We start from the raw sequence: 22,896 nt of genomic DNA, 5'->3' as shown, positions 1-22,896 counted from the left end.
GATTGAAGGCCATCTTGTGAAATTAGATAGACAGGGACCTCATAGTCTCTCATCGCTGATGAAGAACTTTAACTACTGCAAGAGCAGTGAAGTTGCTGATGTGTAGACCATGCTTACGTTTGTTTCCTAGGTAATATGCATGTGTCACTAGCAGAGGCCCTGGAGGTTCGGGGTGGACCACTGCAGGAGGAGGAATTATGGGCTGTATTAAATCAAAGTGCCGAAAGTCTCCAAGAATTATTCAGAAAAGGTAAGTTTAAAAAAATTTTTTTAATTTTGAGTAACAGGTAGCTGAAAAAGAGATAAGAGGGTAGAGTATAGAAAGGAATACTTCCTCGTATCTCTCTTAGGGCTAAAAGCTCAGATCCTGTCTACCTTCATTTGAACATCTTCTGTATGCCTGATGTTGTGCTAGGCACTAAAAATATAAACGTGATCAAAACCAAAAACATTCTCTGCCTGGAGCTTACGGTCCAGTGTGGAGAATAGCTATTAATAAACTATTTGTACAAACAAATGTAAAAAAGGCAACCATGATAAGGACTACAAAGGAAAGGATTCAGTGACTCTGAGAACCTCTAATAGGAGGGTTTGACCTGGTCACGGGGAAGAAAAGAAAGGCTTCCCTGCGTAAGTCACCCTGAGCTAAGACCTGAAAGAAGAGTAGATGTTAACCAGGTAAGAGGGTTGGAGAAACATTCCTGGTAGAAAGAATAAGATGTGCATCCTTGTAACTCTAAATTGGGATGATGTAGCCTGAATAACTAGTTTGGTGCTTCCCTGTAGAGGTGGCCCCCTGGTCCAAATGGTTGTGTGGCATTTTGGAGCTGGAAAATTTAGGGAGTCATCCTTTGGTTGTCCAAAAACATTTGGTGTCATGCTGAAAAGCTCCACATGAAGATGGTGTTTGCCATTCACACCACATGGGCAACACCTGTTTGCAACAGTAGGCGAAGAAGTCAAGCTTTGTCTAAGGGAAGAATTAATCTTTGAAACTGATTTGAATGAATTAATCAGGTACAATAAGGTGACACAAATAGAGGAGGATTTGAGGGTAGTAAAGGTTTTCAAAGTGTGGTCCCTGGACGAGTGCATCAACATCGCCTGAAAATTTATAAGAAATGCAAATAATTAGGCCCACACTAGACCTACTGAATAAGAAACTCTAGGGATGGAGCCCAGCAATTTGTGTTTTAATAAGTCCTTAAGGATAATCTCATGCTTGTTAAAGTTTGAGAATCATTATAGGATTGAACTGCTGAAGACCAGGAGCCATGGGAATGTTTTGGAAGATACAGGGTGACCGCTGCTTGAGTACAGGAAGTCTAGAGCACAGGGGCAGAGTGTTTGGGAACAGACGTAAAGCTTTGTTGTTGTTGCTGATGTTTTCCAGTCCAGGGACACGAACTTGAAACAGTGTTAGGGACCATTCACTTCTACTATTACCTAGATGTTTGACTATCTTTGATTAGAATTAGGATTAATCTAAAGAAAATTTATTCATTTTTATCTAATGCAGCTTACCTAAAATCTAGCTATTTTAAGTAGATTTTGTTCCTTTGCTTCATTTTTTTTGTCCCTTTTTCTCCCAAAGGGGCACCCCCCCGTACATAGTTGTGTATTTTTACTTGTGGGTGCTTCTAGTTGTGGCATGTGGGATGCCACCTCAGTATGGCCTGACGAGCAGTGCCATGTCCATCAAAACCCTGGGCCACTGAAGCAGAGCGTGCGAACTTAACTACTCGGCCACGGGGCTGGCCCCTGTTTGCTTCATTTTAAGTTTTCAGAAAATTTGAAAGTATAGGCACTCCAGAGTATAGAGCAGACAGCCATATGCTCCAAAGGTGGTGTTGAAGGAAGTATATGTTGGTGGCTTTTCTCAGTTAAGTAACAATAGTCAATTAATATTTAAGAAACATCTACTTGTGAGTTATTGTGTGGGAGATCCCAATAAGTAGAAGGTGTCACTGTTGCCCTAAAGGGGTTCATTCAGATCATACAGATGCATGTGAAAAGTGTACTACTTCAAAATAGTGTGCCAGATGGGTGATAGAGACAATGAGTACTATAGATGTTCAGAGCAGGGAGAGATAATACCTCTTTTTATTATGCTAATGGAAGGATCACTGCCCTGGCCGTGACTCATAGAATATAAAGCATCTTGCTCACTGTGAGTACCTACGGGTTTTCCTTCTTTCAAATTTCGTAATGTTAATAGAGATTGAATGTCTGAATGTAAAGCACCTGTCACTGAGATGCAATTATTGCATAACATATTGGCACATTACAATAAAGAGACTTACTAGATGTGATATAAAATTGTGAGGCAGCTATATCTCAAACATGTCCAATGGGAGCTGGTTACCATAAGGCCTTCAGTCCAATTCATAGAGTAACATCAGTCATATAGAAGAATTAAATTTGGCTTCTTTGGCAGTCTGGAGACTAGACCAACTATTGTGACTGACGATTGGAAATTTCTGTGTTTTTGGAGGAAATTCATGCTTATTTGATTTAGTTTATCTGAAATCTAAGGTTTTTCATTCTTTGTATTTGATAGCACAGTGTCTTTTTGCAGCAAGTTCTTCTCCTGACTATTAATAGCAAACTGAAATAAAATAATTAGAAGCTTGCTTATTTTGTAGAGGAATGGTGTTGGTCTTGGTTTTATAGTAAACACCCTTAAGAATAACACTAGGAATGTTACCGGGGAAAAAGTAGGTAAAATACAGTGGTCTCCAAGAAGTGTGTTTTTCTAAAATGTGTTTTCCTCTCTTGGTTTTCTTTGTCTTCTGTGTCTGTTACATAGAGCTTTGCTTTGGTTCATATGGGTGGCTTTTCCCCCACTGTCTTCTTGAGCTTGTATGTTGCTCCTGTGTCTTCTTCAGTGTATAAATGCAAATTGATGTTCCTATGAATAGAATGTTAGAAATAAGCATTTCTAATGGAGAATTTTTGAACACAGGTCAAGAAAAAAATCTATTTCTTCATCTTTTTGAGCCTCCTAGCAATTTAACACTTTTAGCCATTTTTAAAACAAAATTGTTATGGTTATTATTCATAGAATAATGATATCTAAGCATGACCTTGCTGAAAGATACCATATTCAAATGAGTTTCTCTTCAGAGGAGGAAAAATGTAAAACTTTTTGAAAACGTGTAATTCCAAACATTTAGATGATGATAATGATGATAATTGGTTCTCCTTTTGTTAGAAGTTTCTTAGTTTTATTGTCTTATGATTATTATTCAAATGTGCAATCTGTGTGATTACTTTTTAGAATTTTTTGAGCTTTGGTTGTGGCCTTGCGTTTGGTCTCTTTTTGTAAATATTCTGTATGAATTTGAAAAGAATGTATATTTTCTGTTTCTAGGGTATAACTTAAGCTTGTTAATGTTTGTGCTTTTAAAATTTTCTATAGCCTTGTGTATTACTTTGTATACTTGGTTGTCAAATTCTTAGGGATAGTTAAAATCTCCCACTATAATGATGTTTTTGCCCATCTTCTTTTTACTGTCATTATGTGTTTTCATGCTGTTTTGTATGACACATATAATGGCTAATGACTAATTTAACTAGATTGGATTTTTTTTTTTTAAAGATTTTATTTTTTCCTTTTTCTCCCCAAAGCCCCTGGGTACATAGTTGTATATTCTTCGTTGTGGGTTCCTCTAGTTGTGGCAGGTGGGACGCCACCTCAGCGTGGTTTGATGAGCAGTGCCATGTCCCGGCCCAGGATTCAAACTAACGAAACACTGGGCTGCCTGCAGCCACATATGAGTGACGTCATACAGTGTTTCTTCTCTGTCTGGCTTATTTCATGTAGCATAATACCCTCTATATCCATTCATGTTGTCACAAATGGAAGGATTTCATTCTTTTTATGGTTGAGTAATCTTCCATTGTGTGTATATACATATATGTACATACACATACCACATCTTTATCCATTTGTCTACTGATGATACTTAGGTTGCTTCCATATCTTGGCTGTTGTAAGTAATGCTGCTGTGATCATAGGGGTGCATATATCTTTTTGAATTAGTGTTTTCGTTTTATTTGGATAAATATCCAGAAGTGGTATTCCTGGATCATATGGTATTTCTTTTTTAATTTTTTGAGGAACTTCCATACTGTTTTCCATAGTGGTTGCGCTAATTTATATTCCCATCAACAATTCAGGCTTCTCTTTCCTTCACATCCTCACCAACATGTGTTATTTTTTTTTTTTTTTAAAGATTTTATTTTTTCCGTTTTCTCCCCAAAGCCCCCCACTACATAGTTGTATATTTCTCGTTGTGGGTTCTTCTAGTTGTGGTATGTGGGACGCTGCCTCAGCGTGGTCTGACGAGCAGTGCCATGTCCGCGCCCAGGATTCGAACCAACGAAACACTGGGACGCCTGCAGCGGAGTGCACAGACTTAACCACTCGGCCACGGGGCCAGCCCCCAACATGTGTTATTTTTGATAATAGCCATTCTGACAGGTGTGAGGTGATATCTCATTTTGGTTTTGATTTGCATTTCCCTTATGATTAGTGATATTGAGCATCTTTTCATGAACTTTAGGCCGTCTGTATGTCTTCTTTGGAAAATGTCTATTCAGGTCCTCTGCCCATCTTTTAATTGGATTATTGGTTTTTCTGCTATTGAGTTGTATAAGTTGTTTATATATTTTGGATATTAACCCCTTATTGGATGTATCATTTGCAAATATCTTCTCCTGTTCAGTAGGTTGCTTTTTTGTTTGTTGATGATTTCCTTCACTGTGTAAAAGCTTTTTAGTTTGATCTAGTCCATTTGTTTATTTTTGCTTTGTTGTCCTTGCCTGAGAATACAAATCCAAAAAAATATTGTTAAGACCAATGTCAAACAGTTTAGTGCCAGTACCATACTATTTTGATTACTATGGCTTTGTAGTATAGTATGAAACCAGGGAGCATGATACCTCCAGCTTTGTTCTTCTTTCTCAAGATTGCTTTGGCTATTCAGAGTCTTTTGTGGTTCCATACGAATTTTAGGATTATTTGTTCTAGTTCTGTGTAAAATGCCATTGGTATTTTAATAGAGATTGCATTGAATCTGTCAATTGCTTTGGGTATGCCATGGGAAGCATGGCAACAAGATGTTTAGAAAAACAATATCAGGTGACAAAAGTGACATCACTTCAGATTCTAGAGGTATTAAAAATAATAAAAAGGGAAAATTATGAACAAAGTTTTTGAAAAAATTAAACAAATTACGTGAAATGGACACCTTAAAAGACGCAAACTACCAAAGCTCATTCAAGAAAAAGTAGACAACTGGAATTGCCCTATATCTTGGCTGTATCTATTAAGATGATTAAATATATACAAAGAAAACTCCAGGCCCATATTGCTTCACTAGGGAATTCTAAAAATTTAAGGAAGAAATAATAGCAATTCTATATCAAACACTTGAAGAAAATTGAAGAGAAAGAAATACTTCCCAACTCATTCGATGAGGCCAACATTGCTATAATATTAAAATCAAAGACATTAGTGAAAATAAAACTGTAGACCAATGTGCCTTATGAACATAGATGCAAAAATTCTTAACAAATGTAATCCAGCAATATACAAAAATGATAATACATCATGATCAAATAGATCCCAGGAATACAAGATTGGTTTAATATTCACAAATCAATCAGTATAATTCCCTATATTTACAAACTAAGAAAGCAAAATCATATGTTCATCTCAGTAGATGCAAAACATGTTTTTGATAAATTGTAACATCCATTCTGATAAAAAGCTCTCTGCTAAGTGGGAATAGAAAGGAACTATCTCAACCTGATAAAGGGCATCTACGAAAAATCTGTCGTTAACATCATTCTTATTGGTGAAACATTGAATTTTACCCCCTAAGATTAGGAATAAATCAAGGATATCTGCTCACATTACTTACATTTGACGTTGTGCTCAATGTTCTAACCAGTGCAGTAAGGCACGACAAGGAAATTAAAGCCATCCAGATTAGAAAGAAAGAGGTAAAACTGTATTTATTTGAAAATTACATGACTGTTTACATAGAAAATTTCATAGAATTTACCAAAAGAGCTACAGAACTGATAAGTGAGTTTAACAAGTTGCAGGATACAATATCAATATACAAAAACCAATTATATCTTTACATAGTAGCAATGAACAACCAAAAATTGAAATTTTAAAAAATACCATTTAAAAGTGATAAAAATATGTAGAATATGAATCGTGAAATAAAAAATATAAAATAATTTGGAATAAATCTGACAGAAAGCAGTCTTCTGTGGTTCAGAGATTTCTACAATTCCTACCACTACCACTTGCCTGAGGAGTCATTTTCCTTCTTTCCTTAACAGCTGTGTTCATCTTTACTGCCACAAAACAGTGTCCTTTGATGTGAAGATATGAAGACTTGTTTAGTGAAAACTAAAAAACAATGCTGAGAGAAATGAAAGAACATCTAAATAAATGGAGATCTATGCTGTGTGCTTAGATCAAAAGACTCAATGTTGTCAGTATTCTCTGAATTCATCTATAGATTCAGTGCAATCCCAGCAGACTTTTTTTGTGGAAATTGGTGAGTTGTTTCTAAAGTCCGTATAGAAATTCAGTGGATTTAGAATAGCCAAAACAACATTGAAAAAGAACAAAGTTTGGGGATTCACAGTACCTGCTTTCAAGACTTATTTTAAAGTTACAGTTATCAAAATAGACAAATAAATTAATGGCACGTTATAGAGTCCAGAAAGAGGACCCATATTTATATGTTCACATGTTTGTTGGGAAAGATAGGAAGGATGATCTTCTCCAAGAACGATGCTGTAACAGTTGGATGTTCCTAAGGCAGTGTGTTATGAACTGCATTTTGTTCTCTGAGAAGTCGTACATTGAAGTCCTAACTCCCAGTACCTCAGAATATGACTGTATTTGGAGATAGGGTCTTTAAAGAGGTAATTAAGTTAAAATGAGGTTATTTTAGAGTTGGCCCTAATCCATTATGACTGGTGTCCTTATAAGAAGAGGAAATAAGGACAGACACACAGAGGGAAGACCATGTAAAGACACAGGGAGAAAATGACCACCTGCAAGCCGAGAAGAGAAGAAGGCGTTAGAAGAAACCAACCCTACTGGCACCTTGTTCTTAGACTTCTAGGCTTCAGAATTGTGAGAAATAAAATTCTGTTGTTGAAGCCACCCAGTGTGCAGTGTATGCGATGGCAGCCCTAGCAAATTAATACAGGCAGGATGAAAAAAAGAAAACGTCTAGAAACAAAATACATAGTGACTAAGTTTACAACTTCACTGGAGACTTTAAACAACTGAATTACACAGATTTTCTTTTCTTTTTAAAGTTAAAATTCATAAACTGGACTAACTAATAGTGCTGAGATTACCTGGATATTAAAAATGTAAGGGGGTTTAGGTGCCTGGAGGATTGAATGAGAAGGTCCAACATACCCCTTCTGTGAGTTCCGAAGGAAGAGTTGAGAGAACGGGGAACAGGATGAGAGAATGAAAAGTATAATGGTAAAGAAGTTTTGAGAATTGACGAAGTACATAGATCCTAATACTCTAGAAGCTTAAGTCGTAGTCAAAATAAATAAAAATATATCCCATACCTAGATTCATGGGATTGGAAGTACAGAACATTATAGATAAAGAGAAGATCTTTAAAGCAATCAAAAAAAGAAAGTGGATTATTTCCAAAGAAAAAACAATTAGGCCAATAGCGGACCTTTTTTTTTTTTTCTCCTTCTCCCCAAAGCCCCCCAGTACATAGTTGTATATTTTAGTTGCGTGTGCTAGTTGTGGCATGTGGGATGCCACCACAGCATGGCCTGATGAGCAGTGCCATGTCCGTGCCCAGGATCCGAACCGGCAAAACCCTGGGCCACTAAAACGGAGCACGTGAACTTAAGCACTTGGCCACAGGGCCGGCCCTGCTAACTTCTTAACAGCAACAGTAGAATCAGAATTTGGTAGAATATCATGTTCAAACTGCTATGAGAATACTTCATAATTGTTTTTAAAACAAAAAAGAAAAAATTATTAAAGAATATAATTCAACTTAGAAAAACGATGTCTAATGGAAATATATGTCATATATATAATTTAAAATTATCCAGGAACTACATTAAAAAGGTTAAAAAAGTAGATGAAATTAATTTTAATAATATATTTAATCCAACATATTAAAATATATCAATATAAAAAGTATTCATAAGATGTACACTTTTTTATACTAAGTCAATATCTATTTTACACTCATAGCACATCTCAGTTCAGACTCTAAATTTCATCAAAAATGTTTAGATTTCATAAAATTTACTGATGAAAAAGTAGATTTACATACTCAAGTTGTTCCAAGCATACTTTAAAAAAATTTCCAGTAACTAATTAAGTATTCATTTTAAAATTTACAATAAATTTAAAATTCAGATCCTTAGTTATATGAGCCACATTTCAGGTTCTTAAAAGCCGTATGTAGCTAATGGCTACTGTACTGGAATGTATAGATAAAATTTATTGTCCTCTTAAACTGTAGTTCAAGAAAAAGGTCAAAACAAAAGCATTTTTGTACGAAAACCGACTATTTACCATCAACAAACCTTCACTGGGGAAATTAGTAAAAGTGTATTTCAGGAAGAAGGAAAGTTAACCCAGAAGGGAAAAGAAAGTTTCAAGAAGGAATGATAAGCAAAAAAAAATTAGTCAAGTTGATGGTAAATCTAAATAAGCATTGGCTGTATAAAAAAATCATGAGTAATGATGTCAAATTTAAAATTTTTAAGAAAATAGTAACATTTAGCCTGAGATGGAGTAGATAAAAGTTAAAACAGTTTAAGGATTTGATTCTGTTCATGAGAAATGTAGGTCTATTGACTTTATAGTTTGCATAGTCAAATATCCTTAATGTTTGTAAGGATAATCACAAAAAGAGAGAAAATGTAAAACTGTCAATCTGGTAGAACCAAAGTAACTCGATTAATTCCTGAGAAGGGAGACAAAGCACTAAACTTCAAATTGACTTCCTGCTTTATTTGTTTTTTTAAGCCTTTATAGGAAATATAGAAAGTTTTTATGGATTAAAAGCTTTTGAGTAAATCTCTGTATAGTCTATGCAGCTTTTAAAAGACCAAATCCTAACTTGCCTCTTTATACTACATTCCTAAGTATCTACGATCATAATTCTCCTGATTAACAGGGTGTATCAGTTGTCCTTGACATGCTGCATCTTGCCTTGCCTTCTTAAGGCCAGAATTAACAGGTCCTTCAAGTTAAATGTGTTTGAATCAGATAAAATTACCCCATTTGTTCCCTGGAAACAAACTATAAAGCATGAAATTAATTTAATGTCAGCATTCTTAAAATGAATAAAGTGTGTTGTTTAACAAATGTATGAGTTACTTATAGTAAACCACCCCTCCCCCACAAATGCATAGTCAATACACTGTGTTTTGCTTTGAAATTCTTTTGGCTCTAGATGTGACAACATGGACCATTTTATTAATTTAAAAAGTCTTACATTTAGAGGGGAAAGTTGCTACAGGTCATGCTCTCTAGTTCCATCCTTACTGATAAATGCAATTTTACTCACTGTATTTATTGTTTTAATTTTCTAGTTACAGAGATTTTTTTAAAAAGATATTGAGGTATAATGTATATGGTAAAGAGCATTATTCTGAATTGTACAGCCTGATGAATTTCATGAATGCCCACACCCATATAACCACCACCCAGATCAAGGTATGGAACACTTCAAGCACCTGGGAAGGCTCCTTCTAGTCAGTTCTTGGTTACCAAGAGCAGCCATTATTATGACATGTTGCATAGATAAGTTCTGCCTGATTTTAAACATCATATAAATAGAATCATACAATTTGAACTCTTTTGTGTCTGGTTTCTTTTACTCAACATTCAGACTGACATTTATCCACAATATGTAGCTAAACTTTTAGGAGAAAACATTTTACAATTCTCTTTTTCTTTTCTCAAATATACATATTGAACTGGGGCTTTATGCTTTGTATCATTTATCGTATATGCCTTGTATCAGTAACAGGTTAAGATTTTTAGTTTCTTGAAGTGATGTGTATCAGTCGTGGTGAACATTTTTACAAGAAATGTATCCTAATAGTTATTTTTGAAAAGTGAAATAGTCTATCATTCAAATAAGCCTCCTTTTCCCTTTTCTCTTTGAAAAGGAAAAGATTTTAAAACTGTAAATGGGGGTGTGGTATCTGAAGAGTAGCAGAGGATGGCATTAGTGATCACAAAGATATTTTTCATAAGTAGCTACAGATCATAGTTATGTGGAATCATGTCATCAGAAATAAAAAGCCAGTTCCTCTCTGGAAAACTATGTATTTCCTTCCTCTGGAAACTGAAAATGTACACTAATCTTCATGACCTTTTCATCCAGTTCTCCAAAAGTGAAATAAATGCCAGTCACTCTTGATATTATTGGTTTTTCGGTCTTTGTGTAAATTCCAGGTCCTTGAAAGTAAGGAGAAGTTGCTGAGTTCATTCTTTAAATTTTGTGTTCTTTTTCCCCTGACATTATGCAGAGAGCAGGGTGTAAGAGGATCTCCTCTAACTCAAAACTTTGTATTGGGAAAAAAAACACAAGCTGGTGCTATTTATAAAGGGCCTTTACCATAAAAGTTTGGTGCCATTTATTCAGCTTCCTCCTTATAAATAGAGAAGAGCTATTTAGGTTTCACTTCTAATCTAAAGTTATTTCTGATAGCCATTCTGCCTTTCTAATACAAAATGACTTTATTATAATTTGGGTAAGATAGTTACTTAACACTGTCTGGCTTGCCCTATCTCTTGTAAAAAAATACCTCACTCGTGGCTTTATGAGCTGAACAAAGCAATTTTTTAAAGCGTTAGGAAAGGATATAAAATTATACATACTCCATCTCATCATGTTCTTAGTATCAGTAAATTGACATAGAAATGGAACAAGTCCAAGATCAAGAAGCAACTTAATTAAGCTATGACACTATTTTATTGCCTGTAATGAGGGTAGTGGTTCTTAGCTGTGTGTTGGGTAGATGGATATGCACATCTGAATGTCCAGGAAGCTTTTAGAAAATGCTGTGTGAAGTCCTGTGCCCCGTCTCCAGAATTGACCCCAAAATCCTGTGATTTAGGAGACAGGAGGCATGTATGCTTTCCTAATTATTTCCTAGCCCCCAAAGTCAGACACTTTGTAAATAAGTTTTTTTCAATAGTCCAATTAGCAAAGCTGATACTTCCTTTGAATCATACTTGAAAAAATAACTAATAAAGAGTTGAGAATAAAGATCCAGTATATTTTCCTGGTGGATAATTAAGAGTTCCTGGTGTTTGAAAGTTGAAAGAAAACTTTGTTTTTCTTCATCATGGAGCTCCACAATAACCATTTTTTGGTAACCAGCAAAATGTAAATTGGTAAGTTATAATCATAGCAACCAGGGCAGAAGGCCACTTTAAAAGACTGTGGACCTGTGCTGCAGAGCTGGAATTGTAAACAATTTCATTTTTTTCACGTATTGCAATTACATTATTGTAATGGGATTTTACCTGATCTTTAGGAAATTCATAGTTCCTGTCTTTAAACCACTTTATATTCACAGAAAAAATCTGTGAAAAGAGTTACAAGAGCATTTTGTTCAGTATTGTTGTATATAATTTTTGGATGTGCAGTTTTTATTGATGAGGATAAAGAAGGTGGGTAACAAGGGTGAACACAAAAGGAAAATCAAAGAGGAGGATCTTCATATATCAAAGGAATCAAGTGGGCAGTGTCCTCAGAATATAATGCAAGGAAGAAATGAAAGAACTGCTACTATTTCTTCATGCTGCTTGGATCAGATGGCCAAGGAAGTTTGCTGAAGAAGAGAGCAAATTCTTAGAGACCTGCTTCCTTCTACCCATATTGTCCAGCCGTGGAAGCCCTGTTACTTCTAATAATCATAACCAGTTTAGTTTTACAGATTGCCTGTGTTTCACTTTTGTTAAACTCAGATCTCATTGTGTTTTGTTACCAAGATGCATTGTTTGGAATTTCCTCAAGAGTCTTGCAAGTACGTAACAAACAAAACTACTAGAAGCCTAATTGATCAGAAGCCATACCAAGATTCCAGTGGTTGTGGTTTGGATGAGTGGCTTGCATGTGTTTAGCGTTTAAAAAAAAAAAAAAGAAAAAGACTGTGTGTGTTTGTGTGAGTAAATGTCATCACGAAATAATGTCTTTTCTCTTCTATTCTAGTGAAGAAATTTATCACTAAGTTTTACTGTCAAGAAAATGTTAAAGTATAGTGGAAATATTCTAAACCATTTATTTTTTTCTGTTTGTGCATTGTTATGCCAGATGATTGTTTTAACATTGTATATATTTTTATGAACACATGAACTGAATTTTTGAGAGAATTCTGTTTTATAAAGTGACTTCATCAAATACTTCAGAGTTTGGAACAGTGACCTCTGCATAGATTTTTGCTAGGCACTCTGATACAACATGTAGAATGAGAGGACTATAGTTTCTCTGTGTGTGCTTAAATAGGCAAAGGGATTTTTCAGGTCAAAATGGTGTCATTGTTGTTTTAAGTCTTTAGATGATTTCCTGATCCTTTTTTGTTGTTGTTGATAAGAAAGATTGTCCCTGAGCTAACATCTGTTGCCAGTCTTCCTCTTTTTACTTGAGGAAGATTGTCCCTGAGCTAATTTCTTTGCCAATCTTCCTCTTTCTTGTATGTGGGACGCCACCACAGCATGGCTTGATGAGCAGTGTAGGTCTGTGCTCAAGATCTGAACCCACGAATCCCAGGCTGCTGAAATGGAGCATGCGAATTTAACCACTGTGCAACTGGGCTGACCCATCCTGATACTTTTGATTAGTGTTACCTTATCATACTTGTTACCTAGTTATGATTATTTCCCTAATTTTTTATACCGTAATTGGAAGTCCAAAAAATAAAATGAAGGGGACAGTCTAAAGGAAATGGTAGGATCCGTTAGGAATAAAATGTGTGAATATGGATCTTCGTTTAAGGGAACATTAGAAAGAAGCTCTAAGATGTTTCCTTGCATATCAAATTTCTGCTTGTTTTTCACTTTGCCTCTAGCTGCTTGAAATTCTGTTTAAGGAACTTTTTCTGTGGAATGTTGGTAAAGGTCTAAAAATAGAACCATTTGCCAACTGGCATCAGTTCACATCAGGTTTACTCTTTCATAATAATAGCATTCTTGAGGACAATCATCACACAACTAAAACACTATAGTACTTCAAATTACAAGCTTCTGGAATTCCATTTTTTTTTTTTTTTTAAGATTTTTTTTTTTTTTTCCTTTTTCTCCCCAAAGCCCCCCGGTACATAGTTGTGTATTCTTCGTTGTGGGTTCTTCTAGTTGTGGCATGTGGGACGCTGCCTCAGCGTGGTTTGATGAGCAGTGCCATGTCCACGCCCAGGATTCGAACCAACGAAACACTGGGCCGCCTACAGCGGAGCGCGCAAACTTAACCACTCGGCCACGGGGCCAGCCCCTGGAATTCCATTTTTAAATATTCTTTGGTTAGCATTCTTTGAAGGATTTTTAATACATTTGCTTTAAATTCCTTCCTTTTAGTTAGACAAGGAGGGTGAATTAGACTGATTTTAGCCACAACTCTAAATTTCCTCACTTGTAGGTTTGTATAATAATTATAGGTTTACAATTATTGAAAAATGTATTTTGTTGTTTGACTGTTTTCTAAAGAATCCAGTACTTAGAATGTTGTGTGTGTGTGTTTTGGGAATTTGACAGCAATGTAGTTTATTGTCACAGCTGCTTTAACTTTATTACAAGACATTTAAAAATCACATTTGAATGAAATATGATGAAAATATTTGCATCATTTCTTTGTGTATGTGTGTTTTTTAACAAGCAAAAATATGACCCACCTTGGTAATTCTGTTTCTCACTGCTCTCCACCGTTCCTCTGCCTAAGATTCTTGCTGCTTCTTGTACAAACTTAATCATTTCCTGACTACATGCCTTTGCTTTGGCTATTTCTTCTCTTTGGAACCTCTCCCTTAACCATGGTCAAATCTTAGTCATCTTAAAAGGCCACATATGAAAAAAAGAAGTTAGGGGGCCAGTCCCGTGGCTGAGTAAAGTTCTGCGCACTCCGCTTTGGTGGCCTGGGTTCTTGGGTTTGGATCCCAGGTGTGGACTTGCTCTGCTTGTCAGCCATGCTGTGGAGGCAACCCACATACAAAGTGGAGGAAGATTGGTGCAGATGTTAGTTCAGGGTGACTCTTCCTCACCCTCCCCACACCAAAAAAAATTGATTCTCTCTTCAGCGTAGCTGAAGTAATTTTCTGTCCTCTAAACTCCGTTTGTATCCTCTTTTTCTCTCTAAGGTGCCTTTTTATTTTCTGTGTTGTATTTGTTTGTGAATACATTTTATCTCCCCAGTAGTACTATAGACTCTATGAACAAATGACTTGTAAAGTTGGGAAGATTACATTTAAATATGTATAGTGCTTAAAATGATATACTTTAGATGTTCAGTAAAAACGAACAAATAAACAAAAACCTATTATATAAAGCAAAAGTTGAAAGATAACAGTTCTTGGTAGAATAATAGTAGTTTTGCAGACCTTGGCTGTGCTGGTAGGTGAATAAACCTCTTAACTTTGAAGTGATAAGCAATTACAGATTGCTTTCACCTTCAATGGTTACTGTTCTGTGCTCCCCTGTCACGGAGCGGGTAGGGTCAGTCTGTGGCCTGGGCTGAGGAGGAGGAGGAGGTATAGCCAGCTCGTTTCTGGTCTGAGTGGATACCAGCATCCAGATGCCGGGTCAAGACGTAGCGTTTAGACTTCTGTGCGTCATTCATGCCTCTGTGTTAGCTGTGATCCTGAATAATTTGTAAAGTCAAATGGTAACAGGTATACTAGAAATCATAATTCTCTCCCTAAGGAAGGCTGACAGGAATTAAACATGAGAGTTAGTATCCCAGCTACCTCTCAATTACTAATTAAAATAGTGGGACGGAGATTGGCAGTAATGAGTGAAATGAGAAGTGTGAGAGGGAAAGTACAGCACCATACTTGCATGGATGCCCAAGAGAAGAACAACCTGGAAAAAAATGCTAAGAAGGAGCATCAGTCTTAATGTTGGAGTACCCTAGGGCACAGTCCTTGTCTTGATTTCTTTTCTATCTTAACTCACTCTTTGGTGATCTCATCCAGTCACAAGGCTTTAAATAACATCTGTTAGGCCAATGAGTCCCAAAATACTGTATCTCTAATTCACACTTTTCTCCCCTTCTCTAGATCCAACTGCCCTACTTGACACCCCCATTTGAATATCTAACAGATATCTTAAACTTAATAGGTCTAAAGGTAAAGTTCTAACTTCTACCACCATCTCCCAACCCCTACTTCAGCAACCTGTGCTATCCTGAGTCTTCTTTATCAGCTGATGACACTCCATCCTTCCCATTCCTGAGACCAAAATCTTGGGGTCATCCTAATTCGTTTTTCTCTCATTCCACATCCAGTCTGTTGACAAATTCTGTTGTCACTATCTCCGAAATACATTCAGGTTCCAACAGGTTCTCACTGCCTTTACTGCTACCCCTGTGGTTCCAGGCCATCATCATCTCATACTGTATTAGTTCATTGCTTTCCTCATTGGTCTCCTAGTGTTTGTTCCCTTTAGTTGCTAATTAGAAAGGAATTGATTGTAGACTGTGTTATAGTATCTGTGACATGTGAAATCTCAATTTTTTGTGTGTATGTGAGGAATTTTGGCCCTGAGCTAATATTTGTAGCCAATTTTCCTCTTTTTGCTTGAGGAAGATTATCAGTGAGCTAACATCTGTGCCAATCTTCCTCTATTTTATGTGGGATGCTGCCTCAGCTTGGCTTGATGAGCGGTGTATAGGTCTGTGCCCAGGCTGCGAACCCATGAACCCCAGGCTGCTGAAGCAGAGCACACAAACCTAACCACTGCAACACCGGGCTGGCCCCCAAATCTCCATATTTTGAATAGCGTCCTTTGACAAAGAAAATATTGTTCTGCCTTTTTTGAGTGATTGCATAGTATTTGTGCATGAAATACCCCAAAAGCTTTTAATAGAAAATGTGTAAAGTGGCCGTGAAAGGCAATAATATACCTAGGCTTACCAGCTACGATGATTCATTGAAATATATTCTACCATAAGAATTGTGAGCTATGTTTCTAACAGCCAGATGTGTGGTTGGGTAGGTCTTTGAGGACCACTGGTCAGTGACTCGACTTGAGTGCAATATAAGATGTGCTAAGTGATTAAAAGGTGCGTTCAAACACATTTTCCTTTTTTAACACAGTTATTGAAGACATGTTTCATATTTATAAAAATACAGGAGAACATATAGTTGGCTTTTTAATATTCAAAGGAGGAATGAATTTTAATAGTTTACTGTTTTATTAACATAAGTCAAATTCTGATGGTCAGAATCTTGACCATAAGTAGAGGTTAATAAGTCAGAAAGGATGGATGATTCAGTTCTAATAGAAGTTGTTTTCAGGAAAGCGTAAACACTGTGTTTGATAAACTGTTCCATAGACTTCTGTCAATTTCTTATGATTTCACTTAGAGAGATATCACTATAACCCATTCAGATTGAATAATAATGGTAGAGACAGTTACAGGCCTTTTGTGACTCTCCTATAGCAGTTTCTTGAGTCTATAACTCAGTTCACTTAGCGGCTACCTTAAAACCTATTAATAGAGGTTTTCAACTTCCTTTTGAAATAGGAGGACAAAATAAAATTCCCTCTAATAACTCTGTTTTGTTGAACCTAGCGTATAGCTTCTCTTTGAGGAGGAGGGCTGCTGAAATCTATGGAAATTTTTTTTTTAATACTCTTAAACATGAGTTCTTAGGCACCCATACAGGCAAACATTAAAACAAAAATACTAGAGACCCCATTGGTCACATTTGGTAATACATAAGCTGCCTGAAATTCTAGTGCAAAAATGAACAAATGCACACAAGACAAAATCCAAATTCCAGACAAGTACGTGTTTTGACACGGGAAAGAAATTTTCATTGTGGGTAGAAACTACTAATTCCAAATCTGATGAATTATCAAAGGAATTATTTTCTATCAGTTCCAGAACACTGTGGTCTAAATCAGGAAATCTTAACCTGGAGTCTATAAATGGGCTATAAGGAGATCCATGAATCCTTTTTGGTGAAGAGTTTTGTATTTATGGTCAATTTCCTTGAAAGAGAGATCATAGTTTTTACCAAATCCTCAAAGAAATCCATGATCCCATAAAAAGTAAGAACTATTGATCCTTATCTGTGTCTCTGTGTCATTGTGATGAAGTATTTGAACCAAGTTTAATTCTTTTGACTGAAAATGAAAGTTCTCTATTTTTATTTTCCAAGACCTACCATCTAAGTTTTGAAAGAGTAAGCCAAATCAAGGCATCGTTGTTAATAATGCTGGGAGTAAGAGGTGTATGAAACCCGCTATCTTTTGTAGCATGTTGATTTGGTGTATACAACTGCATGTTAACATACATATGAATAGCCTAGGATATTCGTGTATGTTTAAGTCATCTGTAGTTCCTCTGATTATGATTTTAAGCAGTTATCTTTCTTTTTTCTTTTTATTCTGTGTGGTTACAAACCAGTAAGCATAGCTGATCCTGCTGCCCTTGGCTTCATCATTTCCCCGTGGTCTCTGCTGTTGCTGCCATCTGGTAGTGTGTCATTTACAGATGAAAATATTTCCAATCAAGATCTTCGAGCATTCACTGCACCAGAGGTTCTTCAAAATCAATCACTAACTTCTCTCTCAGATGTTGAAAAGGTAACTGTTAAGTCTTTTTTGCTTAATTTTGTTTCTTATTTTGGTGGGGATAGAAAAAGTAAAAACACTGGGCTACCTGTGAAAAATCCATTGAGTTTAAAATGATCATGTATTCCAAGAAGTTATATTTATTTTATTGAAGAGTTTAAAACAGTTTTGTAAAAAATTTATGGACCTAAAAAACAGTATGAAAAAAATTGAGCTGTTATTCATGTTTAAAAATACTTATTAAATGCCTGCTGTGTACAAAACACTGTGCTCAGGAGGAAGATACAAAAATAACTAGATACTTGCTCCTGATCATCATGTATAGAACAATCTATAATATACGGCAGATTGAAATAAATGCTGTATAGAAGGATAAAGTATTTTGGGATTCCAGAAGAGGAGCAACTAATTTTTAGTTTGGAATGATATCACAGAGAAGGTGGCATTTGTGTTGGGCTATGAAGAGTGAGTAGAGTTTAGAAAAGTGAAAATAGATGGAAGTGGGCATTCCACGCAGGGTTATTAGTATGTGCCATGATAACGGGTAAGAAATTGTCCACTGGGTTAAGAGAATGTTTGGTCAGACCAGCTAGGCTAGAGCGTGAGCTCCCTGGAAGGCTGTGGTTAAGGAAGGGGAGGCTGTAGGTCAGAATGAAGAGGACTTTGCCAGAACTTGAGACTTTCTTCTGAGGCACATTTTTAGGAGGGTGATAGGATGCGCTTTGTGATTTCGGAAGGTAAGTTTGATGAAAGTGAATAAGTAGGTGAGATGAATGATTGTATAGGAATCTAACTGGGGAGTTTTAGTAATCTGAGAAAAGGACTGAAAAATGTGTCATGCCTTGAGAATATAAAGGCGTGGATGAAGGGGATGCAGTGGAAGCAGAGCTGACAGTTTGACAATTCGTTTGATGGAACAAGGAAGAAGGGATAGTTTATGACAGAAGTATCCAGTCCGAGGATGCTGATGCCGTTGACATCAGAAAAAGATTGTGTGTATGTCTGTTGGTTAAGCTAGAAGAAGGTACCTTGACTTGAGCTATTGATTGTGTATCTGAAGAAGGACTGACAAAAATTGGGAGAGAATCCCAGTTTATCTACCTTTTATATTCCGTGAGCTGCTTAAGATTTTTGGGAGGTTCAAGCAAAGCAACCAGTGAAGGGAGACGATAGCTATAAGGTAGAGGGAATGCTTAAGGCATTAGCCCTAAGAAAGTTCCCATAACATAAAATGAAGAATTTGAAAGGGGCTTTGTATACTGTAGAGTGTATACATTCTGGTTGTTGTATATCATGAAGACATTCAAATGTACTGATAGTGTTTTATTAGGCTGGATAACATATATATAGTTACTCACTTTTTATTATATAAATAGTATGCATTCATTTTGTATATGACTCATTTAATAATAAACTTTTAAAAGATAGAGGGTAATTAGAACATTGGAAATAGGCATGGTGTGTGTGCAAATTAGTTAACTCTTGACATTTCTGGATCTTTATCGAGCTTCAGGATGTCTACAAATCAGTGACACAGCAGGGTAAGCTTTGCGTGTCTGAGCACTTTTGGAGAAGGGTGTCCATAACCTTATCAGTGTCTCGAGGGGCTGGTGCCCTCAGAAAAACTGAGAACTGCAGCAGAGTAAAGCCGTGGATGTCTTAACTTTAAAAACTTTTACTGAATTATAGGAGAATTTTCTCTAATTATGAAAATTTCACATAGGTGTTTACAGATTCTTTCTGTAAGGCATTTAAAATCAACAGTCAAAGGGAACAAATGCTTAGGAGAAATTTCAGGTGCACAAGTGCTCTTCTGGTTTGCTGAGGGCATCCCCAGTTTGCCCTGAGGTGTCAGTTCACCCAAACAAGCACACTGCCCTGTGTTACGTCCAGCTCTTAGACTGGGTGTTTGGAGAGGTGACTGAAGCCTCCTGATTATTAGACCAAGTGTTCAGGAGCATGTGTTGGGGGTGGGATTGTTGCCGTTACTGTGTTAAAGCTGATTTCTCTGTGAGTCTAACTGGAACTTCTAGCTTACCTCATGCCTCAGAAGCTTCAGCGTGATTCTAAATACAAAGAAAATCAAGGCAAGTTTTTTGATCCCATTACTGTTTGCAATATAAACGTAAAGCAAAGATTGGAGGAATAGCCGTAATGTCTAGTATTGTGGTTTTGATGGGGCAAGGACATTTTGAAAAAGAAAATAGTAACTGCATTCCATGACTTTCATGAGTTAAGATATGCCATTAACTAGGACTCAAGAAATGCTTGCTGTTGATGATATATAAAACTTCTTTTTATAACACTCAATGCCTAGCACAATATTGTGAATAATAGTGAGTACTTGGTAAGACCTTGACACATTTCCCGTCATTCAGTGGAACTTGTTTTGTAAATTGTATGTGTACAGCTGTATGAAAAAAGTTTACCTTACTACCAGCTATATAAATAGCACCTTCATTTATCTGCCATAGAATTTTACTTTTCAAGATAACTTTAAATAACTAGACAGGCTTATGCAGGTCACAGTAAGCTTTTTGATCCTCTGGCTTTTCCCTTTTACTGGGTAGTCGTTTGCTTCCTTCTTGCTTGGCAGACAATGTGCTTGATTTGGCTGTTGTTTTGAAATTAGTTTGATAGCATTGGAACTTAAATCAAATTCTCATTGTGATTTCTCTTCAAGAATATTGATATGCACCAGGGATTTGTACTATGTTCCTGATAAAATAAAGGAATCTTAGCTTAAGTGCTTATCGCCACTAATTTGCACTTTAAATATCAGGAATTATGGCTCCTAGCATCTGTGCTTCCTGAAAATCAAGGGTTGTCTTTATTTTTTCTTTGTTTCCCTTTCCCAAGTGGACATGGTATTCAAAAAGATCCTTCTAAAGACCAATGTCAAAGAGTGGACTGCCTATATTTTCTTCTGGAAATTTCGTGGTTTCAGGTCTTACATGCAAGTCTTCAATCCATTTTGAGTTAATTTTTGTGTATGGTGTAAGATAATGGTCTACTTTCATTCCTTTTGCATGTGGCTGTCCAGTTTTTCCAACACCATTTATTGAAGAGACTTTCCTTTCTCCATTGTATGTTCTTAGCTCCTTTGTCAAAGATTAGCTGTCAGTAGATGTGTGGGTTTATTTCTGGGCTTTCAATTCTGTTCCATTGATCTGCATGTCTGTTTTTGTACCAGTACCCGGCTGTTTTGATCACTATAGCTTTGTAGTCAGGGACTGTGATGCTTCTGGCTTGGTTCTTTTTTCTCAGGATTGCTTTAGCTCTTTGGAGTCTTTGGTTGCCTCAAGGATCATCTTTAGAACAATACTAGTAAATCCACTTCCCCAACCTTAAAAAAGTCTCAGCTGAACATGTTGAAAAAAAGACCAAGTGCCCTTAACCACACTATACTATACTTATTCTATGTTCAATCTTATTAATTCATTCTTTTTCCCCTCCTTCCCATTTGTTTATTCACTCATCCATAAATTTGACAAGTATACTTGTTGTATGCCGGGCACTGTATGAGTCACTACAGAAGAAACTTGAGGACTGTCCAGTACCAGAGTCCAACATGTAATAACATAATTCAATTGAAAATTTAAATACTGGGGTTGTGGAGATACCACCTCACACCCACTAGGATAGCCACTCTGAAAAGAACAGAATATAGCAAGTGTTGACAAGGATGCAGAGAAATTGGAACTTTTGTGCACCTTTTTTGGGGAATGTAAAATGGTGTAGCCATTACGGAAAACAGTATGAAGTTTCCTCAAAAAAATTAAGAATAGAATTACTATCTGATCCAACAATCTCACTTCTGGGTCTACATCCAAAAGAATTCAAAAGGAAATCTGAAAAAGACATTTGCACACCCTTGTTAGTTGCAGCATTATTCTTAATACACAAGAGGTGGAAGCAACCCAGATGTCCATTGATGGATGAATGGATAAAGAAAATGCAGCATATGCATGCAATGGAATATTATGCAACCTTAAAAAAATAAGGAAATCCTGTCACATGCTACAACATGGATTACCCTTGAGGACATCATGCTAAGCAAATAAGCCAATCACAAAAAGACAAACACTGTACGATGTATCATATGAAGTATCTAAAGTTGTCAAAAACGTAGAAATAGAAAGTAGAAACCTGGGAGGGGGAAGGAATTAGTGTTTAATGGGTATAGAGTTTTAGTTTTGCAAGATGAAAAAAATTCTAGAGATCTGGTGCACAACACCATGAATATACTAACACTACTGAACTGTACACTTAAAAATGGTTAAGATGGTAAATTTAATGTTATATTTTTTACCACAATTTTTTTAAAAGAATCAAATGCTATAGTTGTATAGGTACAAAGCTATAAGATTCTAGCTCTTTAAAGTATCATCACTTCAACATACTATGTTCCACTAGGGGATAAACTAATTTCTGGTGCTATGTGATTGAGAGCTCATGGTATAATGTGTTACTCTTGTCAGGTAACATATTTTCATCATATCAGTCTATAAATACATAGAATCTTAACTTGAGGAAGTAATTCTTATGATGATGGAAACTTAGCCCCATAAAGCGGGGAGAGAAAGAGAGAGAGAGACACATAAGGGAACAGAATGGAAACATTCCACTTTAGCAGAGCTGGGGCTATTGTACTCTGAATGGGTCTCCTCCAGAGCACGGAAGCACATTTTGGCTTGTAGTGTATGTAAACTACTGTTCCCAACCCTACAGTTGATATAGGAACAAATAAGTTGTCAGATATATTAAGATATTTGGGTGTATCTCAGAAACTAGCTGAGTGTACTTCTCAGATATGTAAAGTGTGATGAAATGTAGACAGTAATGGGTGAGGGGAGATGTTAATTTTAAAACTAGAAATGCTAATTTGAGCTTTTAATATAATTTTGGGGGAGGTTCTCTTCCCCTTAGGAAATTATGAAAGAAAAGTTATGACCAAGTAAATTTGTGCAATTGCTTTATATATCAGGGGATCTTAACCCAAGTTCCATGGTACCCTTAGAGGTCAAAGGAATGGGTTCAGGAAGCCATTGAAA

The 22,896-nt window shown here is 36.3% G+C and overlaps 1 protein-coding gene across 5 annotated transcripts in view; it reads left to right on the top strand.

Moving 5' to 3' along the window:
- Positions 1 to 22,896, top strand: part of PTPN13 (protein tyrosine phosphatase non-receptor type 13) — a 204,103-nt gene that overhangs the window by 54,954 nt on the left and 126,253 nt on the right. For all 5 annotated transcript variants that reach the window (XM_070505408.1, XM_070505407.1, XM_070505405.1 and 2 more), the window contains exons 2-3: positions 131 to 250; positions 17,676 to 17,854. In XM_070505408.1, coding sequence (XP_070361509.1) covers positions 136 to 250; positions 17,676 to 17,854 — 294 coding nt within the window. In that variant the 5' untranslated portion in view covers positions 131 to 135. The remainder of the gene's footprint in view (positions 1 to 130; positions 251 to 17,675; positions 17,855 to 22,896) is intronic.

The sequence above is a fragment of the Equus asinus genome, chromosome 3, assembly GCF_041296235.1.
Source record: "Equus asinus isolate D_3611 breed Donkey chromosome 3, EquAss-T2T_v2, whole genome shotgun sequence".
Taxonomy (NCBI): domain Eukaryota; kingdom Metazoa; phylum Chordata; class Mammalia; order Perissodactyla; family Equidae; genus Equus; species Equus asinus.
This window is presented reverse-complemented; position numbering and strand designations above follow the sequence as displayed.